This window comes from Athene noctua, chromosome 13 (genome assembly GCF_965140245.1).
Source record: "Athene noctua chromosome 13, bAthNoc1.hap1.1, whole genome shotgun sequence".
Classification (NCBI taxonomy): Eukaryota; Metazoa; Chordata; class Aves; order Strigiformes; family Strigidae; genus Athene; species Athene noctua.
The window spans coordinates 20,457,306-20,484,053 of NC_134049.1; the positions used below are offsets into that span (position 1 = coordinate 20,457,306).

A 26,748-nucleotide genomic window follows, 5' to 3' on the forward strand; every position below is an offset into this window, starting at 1 on the left:
TTAAAAGGCTTTAACTTGTGTACCACAGCCATCTGATCAAGTTGACATGAAGTTAACTGGGAATTAAAAATATCAGTTGCTAAGTATATCTTGGCAGTGGGTAAGGCTAGTTAAAATCAGTGCAATGTCAGCATCACTGCCTGCATAAGAACATGGGGTTTTCTTATGGCCACATAAAATTAATGTTTTTGTGTTAAGATGTAACTTCAGCTTCTCTTTTGCAAATACATATATTTGTGCTCACAGGAATCCAAAGTGCTTCAAAAAACAATGTTGAGGGGATTAGTTTTCTTGAGGGATCCATGACTAAATGTGCCCTTGATAACTTCTGATCCCATTTTCCATTTGCCTTACCTGATTATCTGTGTTGTTTACAGTAAAATAGCCCACACAAATAATGACTTCGTGTAGCAATCCTTCACAGGTATGCTGGGAACAGTACCACAGCAGAGAGCTGATAATATGCCGGAATGCAAGGGACAGTCCTTCAGCACCCACAATAGACTGAAAAAAAGGCCAAGAACAGAAATTATAGTCTAGTAGTGTTACAGAACTTGTGTGAATTACATATACATCAATTACACTCTTTCATTCTTTTTGCAAAGTATAGACTATATTCTTTGCTGTGATGGCTCTGGAGGAAGGACAGAATCAGCTGTCTTCTTTCAGTAACTTATTTACAACTGGAATATAACATCAAAAGTCAAAAATAAGAATAAATCCAAATTTTAAAGGGACATAGGAAAAATTGGATTCTGCCTAGTTGACATTCAGTGTAGCATTAGGCTGATCATTTCATTTGACATACATTACATGTTCCAGGAAAACTTAATGTTAATAATATTTCTTAGTAATAAGCAAAAGAAACCAAACTGTCTTCATTTCTGCAAAAGAGCAAATGGCATTTCTCATTAATAACTTGTGCTCTGAATGGAATACAAAGATTAATAACAAATAATGACTTTTCAAACATTAAAAAAAGTTAGAAACATCCCAAAGGAGAGAACACTCAGCTGCAAAGCTTCTTGGGATGCTTCTTAAAAGTAGGCAAATTGCTGTAACGTGGAGATTCAGAATTAGATTTTATCTGTGCAGCCTACAGCCTCTATTTAATAAACATGTCAAACAGACAGAACGACACAAGGTCAAAGGGGAAAACTAAAGCACAAGGAATGAGCATGACAGTCTACTAACTCTAATGAAACAGCAATGCAGGCCTGTGAGAAAATCTCTTTCATTTGAGAGTTTTCTTGATTTTATACCTTGCAGCCTGTTTTAAGTACATATACATAAATCCCAGTCTGTAGTATAGTTTAGTTTTAGCATACTCCAAATCTACCCAGCAAAAGTAGATCCCTTGACAATTAAAACAGACTCAGCTGTGGATACTTTCTATCTTGAACCTCAAGCGTTCTGGTAAGCTAGTGTATTTTCAAAATGTAACACACAATACAGCCACCATTTATTGCTTTACATGAGGTAAGTGCCATGTTCTTAGGTCCACCCTTATTTAATTAGTGCTGTCCATGCAAGCTGTGACCTAGCACTCTGGGCTTAACCTTCCCTGATAACAAAAGGTCAAAGGGCACCTGAGTTTGTGTATAAAAGTTAAACTAATTTTTCAAGGAAACTATGCTTCCTTTTCAGCCAGAATTAATATCAGCTCAGGATCCTGCGTTGTTTCTCACTACCATCTTTCAATTGTTTAGACTGTCAAATTAAATGAAATATATACCCACGACCCATCTGTGCTAATACAAACTCTAGAATACCAGACCTCTTCTGTTAATCAAAAAACCCTATTCTATAGTCCTACTATTATGTGATAAAACTATTCCTTAGAGATAATAATCAGACAGTACATAAACTACGCTTTTTCCCTCTGCTGTCTGCTAGCCTGTTATAGTCCACAAGGTCAGAATGGACAGCAAACTGCCTCAGGTGTATGTTGATTTTTTTAACATTATAGAAACAAATCTCATTAATACACTGAAAGGGATAGCTGCTGAGACTACACAAGCGTGTCTGTCCATCACAAACAATATTACGCCTACAATTCAATAAGACAGCTAAGTGGATACTTCCTGAGCGGAGCCCTGCATCAATGAACTGAACGAAATAATTCACACTGGTTAGTTTTCTACCACCCTTTATGCAAAAATTACTATCTTGCACTGTTTTATGTAGAACAAACTAATGCAGATCATGGGATTTGGGAATTAATGTTGATGGTTTGCTATAAATGCTCAAATATAATGGTAGTTGGTAGAGGGAAAAATACAGTGTAAGTAGAAGGTTGTATTTCAAAAATTACTAGTGGTTTCTTGAGCTACTGGGGAACAGCCCTTCAGTCTGTGTGATTTGCTATAGCTCCCCTACAAGCTGTAACTCCCAATTCAAGTCTTACTCTCTGGTATATACCTGTAATATCTACAGCAACAAATAAACATCCAGTCTCAAACTGAGAGGTACTGAACAAGCTGTAGAAGAGAACTACTTTGATACACCTTGATTTACAGAAAGAAATGGGAGTTAATGGTGCGTGTAAGAGTTGTTTTACATGAAACACCAGTAAATACACTGTTTCTTTGCTCTGTAAAAAAGCCCTGACTGGACTGGATCCCGCAACTGCATCTGTACAGATAAATGTTGCTACAGGCAAATAGCTCGTTGCTGTTATTAAGAGATTCTAAATGTACTAAAAATAAAAGTCAAGAAATACAAACTGGAGGAGACTCATACCTTAATACTGAATACTTTACTCATGCAAAGCTCTTGCTGAGTTTAATGCATTTCAGATGGAGTGTATGGTACAACTTATATAAAAATTACGTATTAAATGAAACAGAATCCTATTCTGATTAATTGTTTAAGATTGATGCTGCTAATCGTGTTTTGCAAAGCAATGCTTTTTGACAGGTGTTTTATCTTAACAACACAACAGCTTTGCCAATTTATCTGAGAAATATACTAGTCTTTGTACAACAAAATGATTCATTTAGAAATCAGTTCACCAAAGAAGGTAAGAAAATACTTCCTTTCTTAAGACTCAAAAGGCGATCTTTTTGGATTTTTTTTTTGGTGAATAAAAAATATGAAAACTTAAATTTGCAATTTTTGGTCAATAAAATTTTACTTGGATAAAAAAATTGATACCAAGTAATTTTCATTTTCAGTTGTGCAGCCTTAAAGTAAGTGGCCACTGAAAGCACTGACAAATGTAAATTGTGGTTTTAATAGTTCTTTCACATTAGAAAAACTGTCATTTCATGCTTTTGATCAATATTATTTCTAGATTTTTGGGGCTTATTAAATATAGAAAGCACTATGCTAAAAGTGAGGGTTTTTTGAATAGAAGTAGTAATGGATTGGATTCAGCAGTTCATGTATTTTAGATTTTAATTTTTTTGGTAAAATTCATTAGCCATAGCTATATGGTGGAAATAACAAGTTATCAACTTTACGCATGAAGAAAACCTAAACATTTAATTGTGAAATTTCCTTCAATAACTAAGATCTTAAAGACAAAACTTAGGCTAAAAGTATATGCAATTATTAACATTTTCGCACGAAGCAAAAGTTTTAAAACATCTGTTACCTGAAAGGCAGGCAGATCAAGAACAGCAAAACTATTGAAGAAACGTAAACTCTGAATGGCAACCTGGACTGTGTTCGCTGCATAGCTATCTTTAGGACTTGCTGTGTTTGGATCTGAAATTGTCCCATGGAAAAGAACACAGTACAGCATATGCAAGACTCCAACCAGATCCGTAGACTGAAGAACTGCTGTTAGTCCTGTGGGGTCCTGACGTGTATTGTCAAATATGTTCCAAGACCTGTCAAAGAAACATTAAGCCGTCTGAGGAGGAGACCAGCACTCAGTGAGAACACTTGCCCTGGATGCAGTACTTTTAATAAGCCAAATGTTAGAAAAACAGTAAACTGTTAAAAGGGAAAAACCTGATGTCTAACATGTCAAGAAACCACAACACTTCCAGAAAATACTTTCAAGAATCTGGGCACCGTCTCATGTTCTCTTTAGTTGCAGTGCAGCTGTATCTTTAAATATCTTTCTCCACATACTCATGCATTTGTTCCCAAAATGGGTTCACGATACCAGCGTGAGACCACGTAGAAATTTGACAGCTGAAGTCAGAAGCCTGGGGGCACATTAGGGGCTCCATGCAAGCTCTGTCTCAGGTCAGGAGCCTACACCCATCTTTCTTTCTTGCAATAGCAGCCAGAAGAGGTGGGAGAACTCCCTGGAGGCTCTCACTACCCAGCTGCAGGCACTGAAACAAACTGCCTACCTAAGTAGCAGAGTAAGTTACTAGGACCAGATGATCTTAATCAAATAGTTCTGCAGGAATTTAAGAAAGGAGTGGTTGAGCAGTTAGCAAAACACACTACTTCTTATTTCAGTCAGATGTTAATTATGGGAGACTGTATGATAGCAAAACACAAATAAGTATGAAATGCTCAAGACAAAGCAGCACACCTTGTGCTAATGGAAATTAGGTTTCTTTGGTATCTTTTGGGTATGCACATAAAATAATGAAGAAGGTTTTTGACTATCTAGGGTATCAGGACAGGCAGGCAAATAACTCAGGATGCCCTTTCCTCACATCCAAACTTTCAAAAGCATTTAACATAATTCCTCCATGATTTGTACTGTTCATGTTTTTCCACATTATTACTAATCCAGAAGATGATACAGGACAGTCACTACTAAGGAAGACAAAGATTGTCACTACTCTGAAGGTTAAATAATGTGCAGAAGGCAGGCAAATATGAAATGAAGCACAAAAATACTTCACCAAGTTTTATATATTCTGAGTTCTAATTCAAACACATCATGTAAATTACCTGAACTTCACTATGGAAATACATTTAATCTATTATTATAAATCAAAAGAAACACTTAAATATTAAGACACAATGAACAGTAACACTGAAAATATGCTACATAAAAATCGGCTCTATCTCATCTACTATGTTTCCATCTTAAAAAAAAAAAGAAAAAAGAAGTAGTGGAATCAAGAATCACTTTCTAAAATGACCTGTAACTTAGAAGATCTCAGTTTAACACAGAAAAGACTGGACACTCAGAGGGCTGAGAATACTCCTGTTGACCAGAATCAGTAAGGAGCTTTTCCCTGACTAGAATGGCTCTAAATAATCTTTTCAGTATCTGCATCAGAAGCACCCTGCACCACTGCTACACACATTGTGCTGCTCCAGTGAAGTTTCCAACACAGATCCTAGGTATGCTGACCAGTCCTGCTCTTTATGATACAGACACTGTCTTCAATGGAGCAACTAAACCACAAATTCAGCAATTACCAAGTTCTGGCAATAATCATCTTGTGCTCTCATTTTCACTTTTTCTAGTGAAGCAAAACAAGCAGGTAATAAAGCACCACTTCACTTAAAACTAGTGTCTGTCAATAAGAATTTGTATTTGCAGCAGCACACCACTGCTGCCTTGGACCAAAGAGAGAGAAACAGGCAGAGCAGGACAACAAACCTGCATTCTCCATGTGCTAAAGAAGGGCCTGATACAAGGATAACTTAAAATACAGCTTAAATATTTTAAGAGAAGGAACAGTTACTTGAAACACCAACTTTGCAGTTATAACAGCAAACTTGAAAGTTAGTATCTATGCATTTTCTCATGGATACAATTTTTCTGTGAGGTAGCATGAGTGCACACTAAAAACATGAGCAACTGTTTGCTTTATAGAGCAAGGCTGATAATCAGGTCTTTCTGAGACCACAAGCTCCTGTTGTGCCCCCAAAGCAGGAATTGCTTAGCAGCTGGGTGGGGACAGAGTGTGCACAGCTACTGCAAGGAGCCTGACATGCTGCAGGTGAAGGAGGGAAGATTTAGGAGGCTTAGGAAGGTTATATTAGCACTCAGGCTATGAAGTATGTCTGCAGAGCCTTTGAGGGGTCTTCTTACAGCCCAGGTGAATACGACAGGTCAGTACCTGGGTTGTACACAACGTACGCTACAAGCACCCACCTGCTTCCATCACAGTACACTCACATTTTTATGTTCAGAAAGCAGTTGACTCACTCCTGCTTTTTATCAGCTAGATCACGCCTGTAAGGAATGATCTTACCTGATACTAGCATTTATGGGTACCATTCCTTTCCAAGTTATTTCTATTTACAGTCTGTGAATGTTTGATGCTACTAAAAAAGCTTTTCAGTACAGCATCTTCTGCTGCTACCTCAAGGATTAATGTCCTGGTCGTATTTCAGTGATACCTATGCTGTACAAAAACCACATGAGACTGCATAATTACTTCACAAATCTTTGAAAGAAGCAATCAGATCTTTAGGTAAGACACAGTAAGAACAAAAGCAGTGTAGCTATGCCTATTTTCCAGCACCTGTGTTGTTACACAAATGACTGTCACCACCAGTCACCACCGGACCTCCACTATAACTGCAAGTTAGCAGTCAGCCATTCGTAGAGTGTCATCTGGAGACAAACATGTCTGAGTTTCTTGTACAGGTTCCAAACACAGCGTGTTTGTTTAATAATGTGGTAGCCAACTGAACTCCTAACAATCCTTAAAGAAACTGTGCCACAAAACTAGCCATGACAGCACTTCAGAAGGCCACAAGCATAGGATTCTCTCAAAATATGTAATAAAGTTCGAAGTACGAGCTGAAGTAAATTAAGATGATGATTAAAATTATGATTTGATGCCACTTATCTGCTGAAAAAGAAAAACCACAAAACATTCAGCTGGTGGTTTCTAACACTCATAATGACCCTAACATTTACTCTGTAAAGAACAAAAAAAGTGGAAAAAATACTAGAGCTCTAAGTGTGTTTTGGGTAGGGCTATGCTGCACAACAATTTATGGCATTACTTTCCTTTTCCTATGTCTGGAATCCGTGCTCAAAAGCTTCATTTTGAAGCTCTGTGGTCTTTAAGTGAGTGTGTTTGAATGGAGTCAGCAGAGACACTTCCTGAACCATCACCTGGCCTTGCCAGCTGTGTGCCTTTATGCAGATTCCTGCTGCATAGTTTCAAGTCCTGTTGGCATGTGAACCGGGCTGCAAGTGAGGAACGAACCTGGATTGTCTGCAAAAGAAGGGTGAGCTAACAGCTCTGGGACCAGCTTTTTTATAACTTTGCTTAGTGTGTCTGTGGACTCCTTAGTACTCCTCACTTTAGAATACCTTCTGATGTCTGATTATTTATTTTGCAGTATGCAGTAGCCAAAATGTGCTAACCATCCCTTTACTACAACTCAAGTAACTAGAATGTTTATTTCCACAGTATCATGTGAGAGCACAGCGCCTTTTGCCAACTAGTATTTCTTAATTTCAATCTTAACTTTGTCAACGGTACAAAACAGAAAAAACCGCTCATGGTCAAATGATAACCCCAAATTAATTACTGTATATGATACCTCACAGAATTTTTTGTGACTATATACAATGAGAAGATTGACCAATTTTACCAAAGGTTAAAGTTAGCTTGCTTTCAACTCTCACTCCATCATTATTTTTAAACAATTCCATATGAAAAAGCTTACATTGCTGGATGAAATCCTTTTACCATTTTGTGCTGCTCTGGAGCAGTGAATGAATCAAAATATACATAAAAAAGTCAATTGTAAAATAACTCAAAATGCAAACATTATTTTTTTCACAGAAAAGACCAAGAATTTTAAAGGTATACCAGAGGACAAAGCTGTTAAAAAATTTTTTTTAAAGATCTGTTTGCTAGATTTGGTGGATTGTAGGAACTGTTAGAAACGTTTATTTTTGATGTTGCCTGTATTACAGTTAATGTGTATATGTACAGGCCACTGGCTCCTGTTGGTTTTAACTGTCAGTTATAATCACTTTAAGCCTAAATGTTTACAATAAAAAGGTAAAAGACGTTATTCACACTGGTTGTGGGCTTTAAAGCAGAAAAAAAATGTATATGAGATGTTGGAAAATAAAGCATGAACCTTTGAGTATGCTTCTTTAAGTGATTTTGGTCAAGTCTGTGCAACAGTGGATTTCATAAGTTTAGCAGAATTTTAGTGCACCTCAAAGGTAAGCCCAGTGAAAATTCAGCGCTGTCAGGACACAGACTGAAGTAAAACCCCATGAAATCCCTAATATCATAAGATGATGACATCACGCAAGAAACCAAGGGTTTACGTAACTAAAGTTAAGAGAGGAGAATCCTACAGATGTATTTCCTTTTAATTCTCCTATTTAAAGAAGCTTACTCTCTGTAACAGTTGCCAAAGTAAAATAGTCAAGTACGGACAAACCCCCTTCAATTAATCACCGAAGGGCAGCAAGACTTACCGGATTTTTTTACATTGGCTTATATAGCTGGGAAAACAGATAGGCTTTCAAACTTTACCAAGTCTTGATATGTAACACAGAAAACCAGGAAAATATTTATATTACGGTCAAACAACCTGTAGGATCTTAAAAATAAAAGTTTAATGAAATGCAGGGAATTTTCATTATGGGTTGCCATTATTATTTTCGGCTTCTGCCATCAAGGAGTTTCAGGAATTGGTATGGGCTTTATGACATAAAAAAGGTTTAAGAATTTAAAAATGTGGGTATATCCATCACATAAAAGAAAGATACGAAACAGTGGTACTTCACTGCTTAAAATGGGCCACTATTTATTAAAAACAGGAATTCAATACAGCTTGATGAGAAACAGCATGCTCTTCAGAACAAGTATAAAACCAAATTTCTCCAAGCTTCAATAAGAGCAAACTGTTTATATCTGAAAACATATTGTTTTAAAAACTGACTGAGCTAACAAGCAGACAAGCTTCTCTAAGGGTATACATTATAATGTTTGTATATTTGAAATATATACTCCTGATTAAAAACATGAAGCAAATGGAAACATGACTTTTCAAAAGGCTTAGAATATAATCTGGGGTTTTTATTATTATTAGGATTTAAAAACTATCATCTGTACTTTTTGCTTCTAAATTATTTTATTTAGAAAGAGATGTCAAAATAGAGAGGCAAAATAACAAGAGAGGTAGTATAAAGAAGTATTTAGCACCTGTCAGACCTTGTTATATTTCACACTGTCAAACTATGAATCACTGTACTGGGTAAAAGGGAGGATTTTCAGTAATTTCAAGAACAAATTTTAGTTTGTTTACAGTACTTGCTGGATCTGTTGTCCCTTGGAAGCGGTGAGGAGCACAATCAGCATTCAGGCAGACTTGCATCTGATTCGCCATCCAGCAGCCAAAACAGACATTATCTTAATTACTGTAATAAAACTGAAAACAGACTAGCCTACTTCCTTGTGTCTCTGTGACATGACAGTCACTATATTTCCTGGATCAAACCCTATATATCTGCAGCTTTCTGCCACTGCGGCTTGTAATCCACAACTTCATTAGCTGTTGACACAGATTTATATGTATTCCACCAGTTTTGAGATAACATGTAACAGTAACAATTTAGTTATTTTGCTGCAATGACATTCTATTTTCCTAGATAGGAGAGAGCTTGCAGACATTTTTTACATTAAGAAAACTGCAAAATTTTGAAAAAGTCGATGTCCCAAGAAGCTACACATTTTGAGGAACTATTATTTACAATATTAACTTTACACACAACTCCCTTTCCTCCTTGTGTCTGTTATTGCCAGTCCACTGTACTGCTCTTATGGAGAACGTTCTTCCTTAGTGATTAACCCTTACACTGCACTACTGCTGACAGTTTCCTCCTGCTGTTTGCATTAACTCTTTGGTTAGTGGGAATTTCTTTGTTTATACTAATGGGCAAAAGCAAAATAAGGCATTGACAACAATCCTCCATAGTTTATTAACTAAACTGCTTGGACATAAATATCAGCTCTAGAGACTTACAGGGGAAAAAGGATATAGACTTGATGAACACTGGGCAGTGCAGGAAAAGACAGGAACATAAGCAAGATCCTTGCTATGCTGATAAAGGACTTGCCATATATTTTATTACTTAGTCTTCACTCCTGCTTTTAGGGAAGGGTGACCTGGGGAAGCATGGCCATATTTTTATTCAGGTTCCTTGCATTCCGTGCCTGCTCATTGTTTTCTGTCTTGTGTTAGCAAGCCAAGCATGCTCCATATGCATATTGAGGACTTGAGGGCCCAAAATAGGCCTTGTATCTCTCACAGTTACAATAATAAACCCTGGAAAAAAAGTCTATCATCCTGAACATTGCTACTGGACATCTGGAATGGGACACAAAATGCAAGACAGATTTATGTGGCTATATAAACCACTGTTATTCTGTATAAAGTCTATTTAATATTTTGCTTTATTTCAGGTTAATAAAAATGTCTCTGTTTTCAATTCTGGCTACTGTTAGTGAGCAAAAAACAGTTAAGCATTATCACGGCCACAATTTTCAAGCCCAAGTATCAAATGTCAGGCTCATCTTTTGCTCAGTAAACAAAGATAGCTCAATATTCAGACATGCTGCATGTTAGGACTCCTCACTATGAACAATAAGGGACAATACCAAATGCCCTATTTTCAGCTCTCATACACTTTTTTTTTTTTTTAACTCATCAGGGAGGAAAGGAGCTCTGTTGCTAGCAATGGATGCAACACAACATAAGAAAAATGGAACTTCCAGTGGGAGGTCTCAAGACACCCTCACTGATTTTCACTGTGTAAGAGCTGAGGTATAAAAATTATCAAAACAAGGTTCACATGGGGTTATAAGTTATTAATATTTTCAACAAATGAGATTTTATAAGTTTTATACAGTGTTTGGAAAATGTGCTATTACATCCATAGCAAAACTTCAATTAAAAGAATCAATCTAGCATTTATTAGCCAGTACCAAAAAAAGATCATTTGAGAAGATCAATATCGAAATTAAATCTTTTTAAAGACCTTGACCATTAACGAAAAGAAAATCCCTCTCTTATAATAAGATGTTTATAACATATGTTCAGAATGGATTCCCTCATTTCAATAACTTTTTATGATGTTAAAATTGAGAATTCTCCAATTTATGTTTCTACATTAGACTCTCCTTTATTTTACCTAACTCTACGATTTTGGAATTTTTTCCAAGTCTACCATGAAAATAAAAAAGTATCTTAGTTTATGTCTTAAAATTTTCTCATCTACATTATATCAACCATAGACTTCATGTAATACTTAATACAGAGATACATATATGATACAATTGGAGGCTTTTCTATAATAATAATTGTTGCAACATCTTGCCTGATGTAGAGGTACCTGCAGGAAGGTACTTGACTGAGACCTCTTCCCTGCCTAGAAAATGATTTTCCATGAAGTAACTGTCGAAATAAACACTGTATCAATTCAGAGCTTGGTTTAGAAACATTCGGCTAAATTGGGGAGTTTTATGAAATGTTCCTGTGAGGAAGACAGAGAAGTCTAGATTGACAGCTTTTCCTACATCAGAGCTCTAGAAATGGCCTAAAATACTTTGTACCCACTGGACAGGATGTTTTAATTGTTTAAAACTTGAGTTAGAGTGTTTAACTTCTGGCCCTCTGGGGATATTGCGCAGACCACAGTTGCAGTAAAGTTCCTAACAGCCTGGTGGAGTCTGAAAGCAAAGGAGGAAGATCACGAAGCACTTGGCCATTTCTAGCTCGTAAAGGATTTCATTGCTGCAGGCTCTGTGGATGGTTTGAGAGCCCTGAGGTGGTCCTGGTGTGTTAGCCACCTACTGTTCTATCACTTTCCCACTATGGCACTCAGTGGTGCAGCTGCTAAAATCTGCATACGGTATAAAGAGTACTCTGATGCATTTAAGATGGAACAACTTTTTATGCTACAAATAACAGCCTGAAATAGTTCTGTCGGGAATAAAAAAATAATTTTGCACTCCCCATGATCACCATTGAGGAGCATAAAGAAGTTCACAACCTGGAAACATTCTATATAGGAGGATATATCAAAAGAACACTTCAAAATTGCTCTTGCAACAATGGTGAAAGCCTGGCATTATTTCAGCAAAAGTTCTTTTCATGCTAAAGTGTCAGAGCACTGGGAGTATTTACTAGATTTTTTTTTCCTCTCAGTAACAACTTCAGAAGTTTAATGAGCAGAGTAGTTAGTTACTCTGATGTACAGAGGAGTGTAATATGGCATGTATGTTTGGTGCTCAAGTACATACCCAGCTGGAGAAAGAGAAATGCTGGATTCTGTCTGAATAGGCTGCATTGCCTCCTCCTCCTATTTACCACGAATGAAAAAGGCACCTGTATTTCTCACAAAGAGAGGCTGCCTTTTGTGCTGCAGATCATGTATCGCACAACATGCATTACTGTATTGTGACATATTTAAGAATTTGATAAATTTGAGCTCTGTTTCTGCCACCTTAATCTGTGTTTGGCCATACCTTTTTCCATTTAAATCACCTTGAATACTAAGGACTTCTGTAACACGACAGAATTGCACTCTACATTCACTTCTTAAATTAGAGTGGGCTCGGGTGATGAAAGACATTTAATTTAAACTGCCCTCCTAATCAGTTACACCAAAGCTTTTGATCTAAAAGTGAAAGACAACAGTTTTGAAATCTCCAGGTTCATTCCTCTCATTTCTTTACAAGCTCAAATGAACAATCCAACCTGGAAACTGAGAATAATCAGCACCTTTGGATACAATCCAAAGAGTTGCTGTTATATGCAGGTAGTAAGATAAGATACTTCTTGGTGTAACTGTGAAGAAAAAACACTCAACCTTTCAGAATTATTATTCTGCTACAAAGGACAGATGTTCTTGAATGAAGTACTTGCACAGTGCTGTATTATTTTGGGGTGCAAAGATCTCTTATTTGGGTGAACCATGCGCCTGCTTCAGAAGTTGCAAATACTATATTACTCACTCTTGTAGCTAAAACTATTATTCCACTAAGGGAAGGGTGATTTTTTTTTTTTTTTTTTTTTAAGTAAGCATTTGACTTTTGGCAGCACTGTCCTGGAATGTAAAATGCCAAGTTGGCAGCTTTCAGAAAGGGAAATTTCAGTAAGTTGGGATGGTCTCTTTGGGCTTATATTTCTTGAGGTTCTTTTTCCATGTGCCTGTGTCCCTAGGTTACTAGCAACAGCTCTTACCTACAACTTTGTTTCTTATTTTATGTTTTATTAACTCTTGTTTTTCAACCCTAGCATCATTTTACCCTTCAGGAGTTCATTGTAAATTTCTGTCAGCCTTGTTTTTTCCTGAAATGTGTAACAGTCTAATGGTGATAGGTTCTAGTATCTGCACCCCAAAGCTCTGAAGTTTTGTCTCTCAGAGCGTGAGGCTGTCCTACACTGTTGATTACAGAAGCCCAGATTTGCTGGCAGACACATACATACCCCATCCCACAGCCCTGTTTAGGTTATGATAACAAACATTTTGCATTAGAAAATTTCCTGAAAAATCTAGTCATACTTTTCTTTCAGAAAATACAATTCCCTTACTGACAGCGGTATTTTAAAGAACAGGAGTTGAATTAGGCTGCTCTAGAGACAAATCAATTAAGAGTTATTTTCGGTAATAATAAAACACCTCCTGGAAGTCCTTAGGACTGGACACTTAAAATCAGCAGTGATAAAGCTCTCTCTGTAATGATGAGTAAAGGAGATAAAGTTCGCAATTCTGATAAATGACTTACAAGAATCAAGACTCAGCGCAGGTAACTAATTACAGTTCCACGGTGAAAGGGTGAGCAGAGTGAATTTCCTGCACTGTTTCTTTACTGGTTATTACTATGTGACTAAGAACAGTTCTGTTTAACAGCCTCAACAGAATGCTCGCTTCCATGAATGCAGTGTTGGTACAGAGTTAAAACGGCTGCTGCCTGATGAACATCTTGGAGATGACAGACCAAGTGCACCTACCTTCCATTGACAGCAAAACATAGCTGACATATTCCATGCAACACTGCGGTGGCATTTTGTAGAAAAGTTGCTACTTTGGGATTCTCATCAACAGGGCCTTGAACGGAGAGGAAACAGCAACACAGCTTGTCTATCAATCCTATGTTCACCACGTAACTAGAAACAGAGCAAAAATTGTATTAAAAAATAGTCCCATGCTGGTTTTGGTAACTTTGCAAAGGAAGTGATTTCTGCTCTTCTACTATCAAACCATACAAAATGTAGGTTGTGATTACTTAAAAGCTCTTTCTGAAAGGGTGCAATAAAACGATTCAAATTACAGTAACTTCAGGTCTGGCTCTCTGTAACTGTCAGTAGTTTTTGCTAAGAGATCTGTCTGTTGTAGGATAATTCATATTATATTGTACAAGAAAGATGAGTGTAAATGTTTATTTTACCATACTCCTAGAAGGACAATGGAATTTTGCCATAGTTAAATGATTTATAGTAATCTGGAGAGCTCTGCAACAGGACGACTTTAGCATGAAGAGATAAACTTTCTAGAATGCACTAATTCAAGAAGACAATGATGTTACCCAGATAACATTTTATTGCAATATATATCATAACAACTACTGCCCAGTTGTTGGTCTTTTTTTTTCCTTTTCAAAATATATGCAGCAGTCAAGAGACTAGTAGAACATGCAGGTAACAACTTTCTACCATCAGTATAGATTGATCAGGATCTGGAAGCCTCCTCAGGAGTTCAACCAAAACTCAACATAGAAAACCATGCCAGAGATTTTATTTTTTTTAACTGAAAATGCCTTTCTTTTATTATCAGAGTAAATCAGATCATCATTCCTGATCATCAGATCAATACTGCTGAAGTTTCTTCTTTGAAATTCAAATAGCTTGGAAACCTATACCAAAAAATTTGCTTTTCGTCTTTGTATGAAGATCTCTCTGTCCACACCAGGTTCTCTCATACTTTGATCATTATCAACTCAACTTAAACTGTCCACAGAGATAAATTTTCTTCCATGTCACTTTGCTGATATCACCTAACTTCATGTACTTTCCTTCTACCACAAACATTCAGCTTCTCAGACTTTACTCCATCTCAACTGTTCATTCTGCTGACTTATGTGAGATCAACTTCCTTTGTGGAGACAAATATCCTGCTGCAATCACCTCCTCTTTCTCAACAACTGATTCACTGTTTTTACCCTGATAGTCTACACTAAATCATCCTGTTATTGATATTACTCCCTCCTACCTGCTGTTCTGTCTACAGGCTTGTCAAGTCCATTTGTTAGAGACAGCCTCTTAGAGTGCAGACTCCTTGAGATGAGACCACCCTGACTTGACTAAGTATGGAATATTATTTTAAAAATATTGATCCTAGTAAATAATACTGATTAGGTAACACTTGTCACAGGAGCTGTACAAGCATTTAGTAAAAGTAACTATTCCTTCACATGTCTTACAGTCTGATGTAGAAAAACCAGGGATTTTTAAGATTAGGGGAGAAAATCTCTCCGCTTTTCAGACAGTGTTGTTGCTCAAAGACTAATCTCTCTTCAGGGCTAGAAGCTAGACTTTCTGCCAAAGTTTACCCTGCTGACGCAAAGCTTTTGGAAGCAATGCAAGTAAGAATAAAAATACACTGCATATAAAGCAAGAAGTCTAACTGCGGTATGAAAGATTTTTAAAGCTGCTGAAGTATAGCAGTCAAAACCAAAGATGCACAAAGGTTATTAATTGCACACTCATAGCTCAGGTAAGTTTGTCTGTTCTATTTAGCATTAGGTTACTTGTAGATTTTGATCTAAGGAATCCTGATCATACAGGCGATAAGCAAGCTCTCCTATATTAGCAGAATAATGCCAGGAACAGAGCTGGGTGTTAAGATACATCCCAGTCACAGAGAAATGCTGAGTGCTAGAAATCTCTCTGTGAAATAGGAAAAGGACAGGAAGAACTAAACAAAATGCAGCTTATACTGATAGATGATTATTCACAAAAAGACACAACCATTCTTGTCAATATTGTCTTCCTTCTTCCCTAGGAACATCTGCAGTCTGACTGACACCTGCAAAATATGTTCATTGTCCCCCTTCCTCTACATCCACACCTGGATACAAAGAGGCTGCCCTTTTGGCAGAGAAGAAATGGATGAGAGTTTTCACCTACTGGGACTGTTCTTTAATGGCATCCGGAGTCAAGGAGGAGACACATGAAGCACTCCCTTCCTTGAAGAATTGAGCATACAGACAAGTGGAATGTCAAAGCTCTCTAATCTATTGCCTCCATCTCCCAGTCTTTTTACCCATGGTAGCACAGCTCAAATCATATAGCTACCCTTTTGATACCCAGACAGGCTGTAGATAATTGTTTATGCATCAGGTCTAGTAGCCCCAAATAGAAAAAAAACCAAAATTTCACTATCCTCTTTCCTCCCCCATCTTCCTAAAACTCTTATTTAATCAGCTCCCCAAAGACATATGATACAATGACCTGGAGGTGAAAGATACTCATTAATAATAGAATTTGTCTGTTTTTGACTAGTTTAAAATGCCCTCTCTCTTTTTTTCCTAATTGCGCTATTACCTTGTCATCGTGCATTTCATTCTCCATTTATAACAAGATCCCCTAAAGTGCCTCAGGTGAGGGACCTAGTTGGATTCTCATGTATCTTCTTATCTTAAGGGTATGCCTGTGCTTGGCCCAGTCAGTGTCAGATGTCTGTTCAGCACAAATATCAATAAGCAGACCTCCCACCCTCCCATTCATAAACAGGGAGAATACAACATCCTGAAATTTCACACTCTCTCAAAACCTGTTTGGGGAGAAGGTGGGTTACATGAGAACAATAAAGTTTTAGAGGTCACTGGTATCTATGACAACTATTTGTTTTGCTTTCCTCCTCCAGCTGTCTTCTTTGTACTGACCAGCATCAAACCAGACTTTGAAAAGTCTGAAAATGCTCACTGTGGCACATTTTCAGTAGCATATAATCAGAATTTCATTTTTCACAGGGTCAAATATGTCTTGACAACTATTTATATCATTTATTAGTGAAACTATACACTTTTAGCAAGTCTAATATATCATTGGATATATTTAGTTTTTTAATATATAATACATTAAAAATATATATAAATTATATATATATATTAATATATTCAGGTTCAAGTGTTTCCACCAAAGAATTAGAATGTTCCAAGTAAAAATGAACTAAACAATGCATTCTCTTGTTACTTGACTGTTACAGCTCACTGAGTTATTTTGATTGAAATTTTGCTCAAGAAATATACTTAGAGAAAAAAAAGTCTATTAAAATACAGCAACATTATAAAGATTGAAATCAGATTATAGGTGTTACTGTGTAATCTTTATAATAGGAAGTATATATTTTATGGCAAGCTTACATGAATAAATGTATGACATGCAGGACCACACAGGCAATGGGCATACACAGTTGGCACCGAGAATTGAAAAAAAAATAATGAAAATATGGATGCTGATTCCTAGGTAATCAGGAGATGAAATGGATGGAAAGGACACAAAAAACCAAGTCCAAAATTAAAACTCTTGGTTTTCTGTATTTCTGTGTGTGCAGTCTTTTGAAGAACATTTTTGTTTGAGAATATAAGCATTCCAATAGTCTTCTTGACTACTCACACAAGCTACTCTTACTGAGTTAAGAGTTAAAGCAGTTTATTCCTTTCTTAAATCATTGTACTTTTCTTTCTCTGTAGTAACGAAAGTTTAGAGAAGTTTCATTATTCTTTTTTTTTTAACCTGATTAGGTCTTGGACTCTGCTGTTGAAGGCTTCCACTTGCGAGGATTTACTTTTCACTTCCTGTAATATTTTCAGTGCAGTAGAGTGGTTGTTTCCATCTGGGAAGCTGGAGATTAGACATCTGAAAATCACAGCAGTTATCCTCAGAAGTCCTGTTGTTAAACCTTCAAATACCTGCTTATTTGCACTTCTGCCTGAAGTAGCACTATGGTCATCTGGAACACTAACCTAATTGAAGAAAAGAAAAAAACCAACCAGAACTCAGTAAAAATAACCAACGTTTGTTGAGAAATGCTTAGAAAGTTGCATATGAGTACACCAAAACTAATAATGAAGTAACATATTCTAGCAGTGCTGATGGATATTAAAGCATTTCAGGTACAAGAAAACCCTTATGCAGATAACACAAGCTGAAACAGAATAAATGAAGTCAAAACAACATTTAGTATATAAGAACGGAAGGAAGCTTTATAGCAGCAGAGAACTTCATTAGTATAATTGTGGTAGCCTTATGCATACACAGAATTTTTGATGAGTCACTAGCAAAAAAATTTTTTTTTACTTGACTGCAAATAAACAAACCACTGAGACGGTTCATTTGACTACTACATTGTATTATCATGAAGACATACTAAAAGTCTAGGACACATAAAGCATTCAGTAATACAGAGGAAAGATAGCTCTTTTCTGTGGAAGGAATAGCATTTACTGTTTTATGGTAATCCCCTACTTGACTTTGGAACGGTACCGTCAGAAGGCTACTCAACAGTCTTATACAAACACCCCTACAAAAGTGAGTATTTTAAAAGGAAAAAGTTCTTGTGACAGAACAGGTACAATTGTGGCTGTACACAGGAAAAGACAACACACTTTGCAGGCAACAGGAATGACCTTCACAGTGAGATCTAATCCCTGATAGACTTTCTCCTCTGTAGCAAAAAAACCCCGAAAAATTACAAAAACATTCTGAAGTAAGCATATTTCCAAACTATTTTATTCTAAATTTTAATGTCAAGAAAAATTACAGATATTTTTAGCAAAACAAAGAGAGCTTGGTTGAGATAAAACTCAAACCATAACTAAGAAAAACCCAAATTGTATCTGGAACAGTACTAGTTTGCCCTTAGGAAACAGCATACTGAAGTATCTGAGCAGTAGGTTTAGACATCCCACGGAAAGGTCACCGGAGGTGCCATCTGGTAACAGCGGCAAAGGATGTTGGGAAATAAAAAATTTTTCCAATCTGCAAGGTGTTCAGCTTTTGCATAACTGAATTCAGAACAAATTATGTTCCATGCTGAGGTACACAGCTGTTTTAAGCCAGTGAAAGTGGGCAACCTTCACTGAATCAAGACAGAAGAATTACAGTGGTTCCCCTTCACACCTGAAAAATCCTGTGAGAGAATTCTCTTTTCCTAGTGTCAGAACTTCAGTCACACAGTTTACTACTAAAGCTAACCCAAAGGCAATACGAACCTTAAGACAAGGCTCCAAATCTTTCTTTGATTCACATTTCTCCTGTCCATCTTATTTTCAAAAAGAAAGAGAACTGCTAAATCTTCCAAAGTCTACAAAAATGAAGAGTCCACATTTTTTTAAAAAATTAAAGGCAACTGAAGTCGAAATTTCTGCCAGGGAAGGAGGGAGACATATTAAAAAAAAACCCTATCCTGACTAAATTTGATGAAAAGAATTCAACACCCCCCCACCAAAAAAAACCCCAAACCCACCCAAAAACCAAGGAACTATCTGAAAAGACAGAAAGATTGCACAAATTCTAGGTCACAACCTGACATATTGGAACATCGTAAAAGATGGCATGAATAACATAGTTTAAAAGTTGCAATGGGAAATGCTTTCCACCCACAAATCTCAAAATAGGCATGCCAAAAGTCTGAGCATTTTTTATGGATACCTCCATATTTTAACTGTTAAGGACAGTGGGAAAAACATGTCCCATGGATAAGGCCTGCACATCTCAATATGCAACATCACCTGATGACAACTGCACTTGTCCATCAGATGTCAATCATGTGAGAAGCACAACATGCAGTTCTCTCTGAACAGACCTCAGAGGAACAGAATGCCATTTTTCTCAGTCATTAAACTAGAGCCCACTCCTAAAAAAGGTAGTGAAGTTGAGATGTAAAACATGTAAGTCTGAAGACAAATCTATATACAGCATACAGATGTGGAAGGAAACCCTCATGGAGAGTATAATTTTTAAAAATTTTATTTTTTCATTTCTGCAGTCCAAAATAATCTAAACTAGTTGAAATTCTGCCCTATTATGATCAAACAGTAAGTGAAGTGTGTGTGGAAGTGCTGCAGTTTTACAGGCAGAATATTGGCAGCACAGACGCGTCAATCAAGACACAGGGCTCACAGGTACATTCACCGAGCTCGACGCTGCTGGGCTCCACGTACCAACAGACCACTGTGGAGGCACTTTTATGAGACAGCTTGAGGCTTTCAACACAGTAATTAGTGATCAATATTGGCTGAAATTTTGTTTTCATTCCAGGTTAAAATAATTTACACTTGGTATATGCAAGTGAGGTCACAGAAATTCATTCCTCCCTGTATAGGTATCAGGAGGGATTTGGTAACACTTGGTGACAAAGAACAACATGCACATTTCTTTATTATTCATTAGCTCTGAGCCCTATGTTGGTACTTAAAACTCATCGTAATAGTCTGTTTCTGGTGACGAGCCAAGTGAGCAAGTGAGAAGTCTTTAGCTGCTTATTCAAGTTCAATAGGAAAAATAATATTATGTTGCTCTAGTAACTTCTGTTGACTAAAATAATTCATGCCTAACGATTCTAATTGCCTACTGAAACAGACGGATTAAGCTTTGCAATGTATAAATCAATTTAAATGTGGTGACTTTGTACTAGGAACACCAAGTTTTAGAAACTGCTAACAAATGCCACTCACTGCTTTTTCACCTAAAGTAAAAAATTATATATAACTTATTTCTTAAAAGACTTAATAATATTTTGCAGTATAGCCTTCCATTTGCCATAATTAACAGTACTATAAACAGAGAATGGTTATTTTTGTCTTCCAGCTGAATGTACATACGAGTACTGTATTTTCTAAGTATATAGCCCTTAGCTACACGAGTTCATGCTTTAATATAAAGTGGTTCTTCCTAATTTATAAAATAAATAGAACTCGCACTTTTAATACAATCATTTATTGCAGAGCCGATTTTTCACATTTGATTTTTGGGGAAAGTGTGTGTGTATTAATATAAAGTGAGAACAAATGTGGGGTTTGTAGTGTGTGTGTATCAAAGAGGAGATAGAAAAAAATACTGTTTTACAGAAAATGGGTAAATTTGAAGTTAATTCCTACCTTTAATATCATCCATTTAAATTTGAACTTAATTCCTACCTTTAATATTTTCCATTTATACAAACTCAAATGAGTGACAAAAGATCAGCGCTTTTACCGAAGAAGTAATTAATGGGAAAGTGTGAAAATGTGTTGAGATTTATGTTTTAAATTAATTGGGGTGCTTGCAAAAGTGATGTATTATTTCGCTTGTTGATTATTATATCAAGCAAGGGGATAGGAAATCTTAAGATTTAATAGTGTAATTATGAAAGCTTTCAAGCTCTAGCTTCTTTGTGTTGATCACACAAGGAGTTAACGATATTGAGAGAAACTCTGTTTGTTGAACATGGGCTTTGGATGCATAAATGTTAAAACATTCCACATTTTTAATTCTGAGGTATAGTAGGTTTAACAGTTTAATGACACAAATCTACAGGCATGATTACACACTTAAACTGACTTGTCAAGTAATTGGTATAAAACATTTTTGAATCACAAAGGAAAAATCAGGGAAAATATAACTATTGTTCAAGTATTTGACACATCCAACGTCTCAATGCTATTTTAGCATTTATGAAGACCGCCTGTGCTGGGCATAATCAAGACTCCTACTACTTTCTTTAAAGCAGTCCTTGAACCAGAACATTCTAATGACCAGATTCTCAGTTCTGGTACAATCTCCATACAACCGTTAAGCCATTCAACAGAGAATTCCCCTTGTGTAGGGATTCCCTTGCTTGTGCAGAGCTGCCATAAGCTCTTCAGTTCTGCCCAGCATCCAGGACTTAATCCTGCGAGACGCTGAACAATATGGCTCCAATCCAGTAAAGCACTTAGGCACACATTTAATATAGCTGAAAACGTTACTCCATTCTGACTCGTGTCACCAAATGTATCTCTGTGTATCAAAGCACATTTTTTTCTGTGCTAACAAAAAAACCCAAACAGTTTCCAGTTAGCAACATAGAGCTCTGTCACTGAAAACTCATTTATGTTTTTATTTGTCTCATAAAAAGCATAATCCTTCACAGCCATGAAGAATTTCAAATATAGAGCTGCTAAACCTAAATGGAAAGTCTTCAAAGAAGCACCCAACTTCTGTTAATTTGATCACTTATGTTCTATTCTTCTCCCACTAACAGTGGTGATTTTGTGCTTTTGAATATGTAAGTCATTTGGCTTACCTCAAAAACACTCTGGAAAACATATACTTGAAAATAGTATCTATAGGATGTCAGGCTTTCTATGTAGTAACTAGTGAACTAAAGAAATGGAAATGGCCCAAGAAGTCTATGGGCTTAAGATGGTTCCAGATGAAGGTTCCACTCTTTTAAATTCCCTACCCCTAAGTGCTTTAATATGCCATTATTTCTCTATCCTAGCTCTATTTTCAAGATTTACTACAGGATTAACACACTAGCCTTCTACTGAAGCAAATAAAAAAAAAATTACAATTTTTTTGTCTTTTAAAGGTTACATTATTAAAAAGAAAGAAAAGACATGAAGTTTCTGTGCTTTTTTTACATTGCCAACGCTGGCTGAATTGCGTTAGAAATGATGCAATCCACAGAGCTGACATCTAACCGAGGTACTTGTTTGCCAGCCTTGATAATTCTAGGTGCTTGTCCTCAGGTCTCCCACTAGAACTGAAACTGGAAGAAAAGCATGTTATTTAGATCCCTTAGTGACCTGGAAGGTAGAAACTTCCCACACAGTCTCATTCTTAGGGGCTAGGAGTACTGTCAGTGCCACAATGGCCGAATGCAATTTCAAAATGGACCAGAACAGCCGAGAAGCATGTACGTGCCTTTGATTTTACGATTCTTGTCATGAACAGTGCAAACTTACTTGTTGATACTGCCTTACTTGTTGCAGTATGGAAGATGACCACAAAGAGTTAAGAAACTAGCAACTGGGATAGGATATATTCTGTCATTTTGAGGCACACAAATTAAATGGCAGCACACTCCAGCAAAGAAATGGTGGAGAAAAATTACTTCACTGTGACTAGATAACCAGATTAATTTAAACCCAATCAAGGTGATTGTACTTCATGCCATTTGCCTACAACACAGTCCATATTTAAGCACTGTATTTCAGAGAAGAAAGAAGTAACGAGCAACTCACTTTTGATTTCTACATTTGTTTGATCTCTATTTACATCGCAACATTCATTTCACATATTTTTATGTTCACTAATGATGTTTTATTTAGAATTTTCAGATATCATGCATTTAAAGATTGCCTTTAAAAAATAATCACAGTGATCCAGTTTGCAATTTTCAAAATTTCAACCAGAGCTATAAAAGTCAACCAACTCAGACATGCCCGACTGCTGGAAAGACACTGGCAAGACGTTTTTATGGTTGTTGTTGTTGATTTTCAATTCTGAAATCAAGCTTATATGTTTACATAAAATTATCTACTTAAAGGAATAAAAAAAATTCTGATTCTAGCCTTTAGTAATTAATCTTAAATAAAAGGGAAAACAGTCTAAAAATTTTATTGCATGTGCAGGATATTAGCAATAAAGCACATGAATAAATGATGTGCATAGCAGTGACTATCTCAAACTAGTCATTTGCAATCCTACGTAGTATACAATTTGAAAATGAAGCAGGAAAGAATCCATGTAATTTTGCATATTTATATGAACAAAGAAATAGAACAAGAAAAATGTCTCAATTTCTAATTCATAACAAGTATTGATTTGCATTATGCTTTAACTGGTAACAGCAGATATGCTGCTCTGATGGAAAAGAACTGAATGAATGAACAAAATGTAAGAATTTTTACTGTACAAGGTGGTCTAGTTGAGCTTGTTATTCTCAAAAGCTTTTTGAAATTTCCCTTTGATCTATCTGAGAACATGTAGTTAGAAAACAAACTGTCATGTATGGGTTTTTTTCTTAACTTCTCAACTTTTCTTACTGTGAAATCATAAAAGGACAGATATCCAACCCAAAAAAAACCCCAAACCCCTATCTGTTTACTAAACACACAGAAAAATATTTACAAATGGAGGCACAGATATGTATGGTTTACATATACAGCTTTTTCAGGTATCTTCATGGAAAAGTACATGACAGCTGTCTCTTGACTAGAACCACACGCCCCATCCATCCCCCAAATAAAACACTATCCTTACATGCTTACAGCTCCATGTAATTATTTGTTTCTCTCAGTGTGAAATCTTTCAAAATATACAATTAGAAAAGTTGTCATTATTTTCCAACTATCTTCTAGTTACAGAAGATAAAGAAGAGCAGTGATAGCAGTCTGTAGATAAGAAAAGTTACGACTTGTGCGCAAGATTTCTATGAATGCAGGTGGGAAGGTTTGATCCACTCCTAATGAAATCAGGAAACATGACTACTTACCTCAACAGACACTGACTTAGGCATTACCTGAGCTAAGTAGGCTAAGAAAGGTAAAATATTAAGTAAAGTCTACAGAAGGTTTCCTACCAGTCTGTTTAGGTATGAGATAAAGAAAGGTCTAAACAGGATACTTTTAACAATTAACTTATACAGGCTGGATGTCACAAAAAATAAGAAATACTGTCCATTTGTTTTTCTATCATTTCCCTTTGGTACTCAAGCTTTCATTGGAGAAAAAAAAATGGTTTTTTAATACTTCTTCAAGTATTGTTTTGAAAAAAAAATATTACAACTGTGTAAAGAAAAATGAACATTCTGTCATCAATGAGAAGTGATTGTTCTAAATTTTATTCTGTAAAATGTATAGCTCTCAGTTTTAGCAAAAGTGAAGCTGACACTGCATTTGACTGATGAATAAATGCAGAACTAAAACCACATTAAACTGGTTGGAAATAAGGTTCATACTCCCTGTATTTAAGAATATACTTAAATGTTTCTCAAAACTGGATTCTTTCTGTTTCTGTATTCAGCAAATACAGGCATAGTTGTGTAACAATTTCTTAAAAGCTTGCAAATATACGTTCTCATTTATTTCTCCTGGTATTACTTGGGGTTTATTTTCCAACAGTAAGCGCAAATACACACAACACAGACAAAGGCAGCATCATACATGTAGCTCACCAAACTAGGAATACTGGAGGCAGTTAAATTCTTTGGAGGGGTGTTTTTTTAATATTTTAGTATTCAGATCTCGATCCAATTAGAAAAAATAATGAAAAAGTGCTCGCCATTTGTCCATTTCTTTTTCATAAAAAAGAAAAATCCGAACTTGATCTGATTTATTATATTTTCAAGAGAAAAAAATCAGGGTTAGAAAAGCAGCACTGTATTTATAATTTTGTGCTTAAATATGTACTTCATGGAACTATGAAGATATCCTAGTTTAGGGGCCAATTTTGCCTGAAGAGAACATAAGATACTTTATGCATAGGAAAGAAAAGTCCACTGTGGATCAGGGAAACATTAAGCTTTAATTACAGTTTTTCTGCAATTCAAGGGTAATATTTGGCAACAGACTGAAAACAGCTCTAAGGGTAGTAAATTTTTCTTATGTAGTATCTCTGATCTCTAGGTGGCCAACATTTCCTAAGAAATACCCTCTGTATTTCTTCAGGAAAAGTGGAGGTCGTTTGCACAGCGCTACACTGAGAAAAGGGAAGGAGTTTGGCATCAGAATGAATCTTGTCACTTGTAAAGTGCTGAAGGATTTCATCTCTTGTGTAATTACCCGCGGAGCCGGTGCTCTGGCTCGCTCTGCAGAGAGCCAGCAGTGTTGTGACTGGCCCAGCACAATACATGCACCTTTCACTAAGTATATTTGAAATCTAATACCTGGAATCCTCTTGGAAAGATTTGGCGAAGAACAATGAGCTGGCAGCTACTTAGAGGAGAATGCACAGGTTGCATTCGGGTTTTGTTTGTGCCAAGGACCTTCGGACTATCTTTTTAAAGTGTTCGTCAACAGTCCTATGGCTTGTTGATTCTAACAGCGTCATTTAAATTATTTAAAGTATGTACATAACTTTTCAATTAACAAACTGCTTGGCTCATGAAAATACATGCACACAATTTATAAGTAGAAAACCAAGACTAAATATCTTATGATGAGCAGGTCACTATGAATTAAAAATGAGTTTTCAAATAAAATATTTAATGACATTTCAAATTAAATGAAACACTGGAAAATTAAAACTTTCACAGTTAAAGAGTGCTGCTATTTCAGCGTTTCAGCAAATCAAACTACAGACATGTATTAACCTGATTTACATTCCCAATACTAAAACACATAAGAATCAAACACACATGGACAACTCTTAATATCCTATACTTTAAATATTACTGTAGGGTGAAGTGAAGAAAACCTCAGCAAATGTTAAAGATAGAACACTGTCCACTCACTAGAGGTCCCAGTACGTATGCTTTTGCAGAATATATTAACAGAAGCAAGTATATCTGTTTGTATAGAAGTATAGTAGATACAGTTACCAAATACATACAACAAAAGAATCTTATTCTTTTGAGCCTTTTTTCTCATATATCTCCTGGTATTCTTACAGTCTATACGCTCTGTTTGTGAAGCATACAACAATTTCTAAATTAAAATAGCTATTTTACATACCGTAAACTGGTGTATCAACAGGTCCATTAGAAAAGTGATCTTATTACTAAAAAGAACATATGTGCAGTTTTCTGTGCAATTACTACAGGTGAGGCTGTAAGCATTTATAGTGTTGCAGAGTGACCTAAAAAATCAGAAGGAAAGAAAAAGAAAAATAGGAATTTTACTTTTTTCTTCAGTA

General features: G+C 36.2%; 1 protein-coding gene across 3 annotated transcripts in view; it reads right to left on the reverse strand.

Moving 5' to 3' along the window:
* The window catches only part of SCAPER (S-phase cyclin A associated protein in the ER), a 164,704-nt gene that overhangs the window by 21,179 nt on the left and 116,777 nt on the right, over window positions 1–26,748 (reverse strand). For all 3 annotated transcript variants that reach the window (XM_074917549.1, XM_074917548.1, XM_074917547.1), the window contains exons 25-29: window positions 26,568–26,691; window positions 17,662–17,891; window positions 13,876–14,031; window positions 3,599–3,836; window positions 355–504 (exon numbers count right to left, since the gene is read on the reverse strand). In XM_074917549.1, the coding sequence (XP_074773650.1) occupies window positions 355–504; window positions 3,599–3,836; window positions 13,876–14,031; window positions 17,662–17,891; window positions 26,568–26,691 (898 nt within the window). The remainder of the gene's footprint in view (window positions 1–354; window positions 505–3,598; window positions 3,837–13,875; window positions 14,032–17,661; window positions 17,892–26,567; window positions 26,692–26,748) is intronic.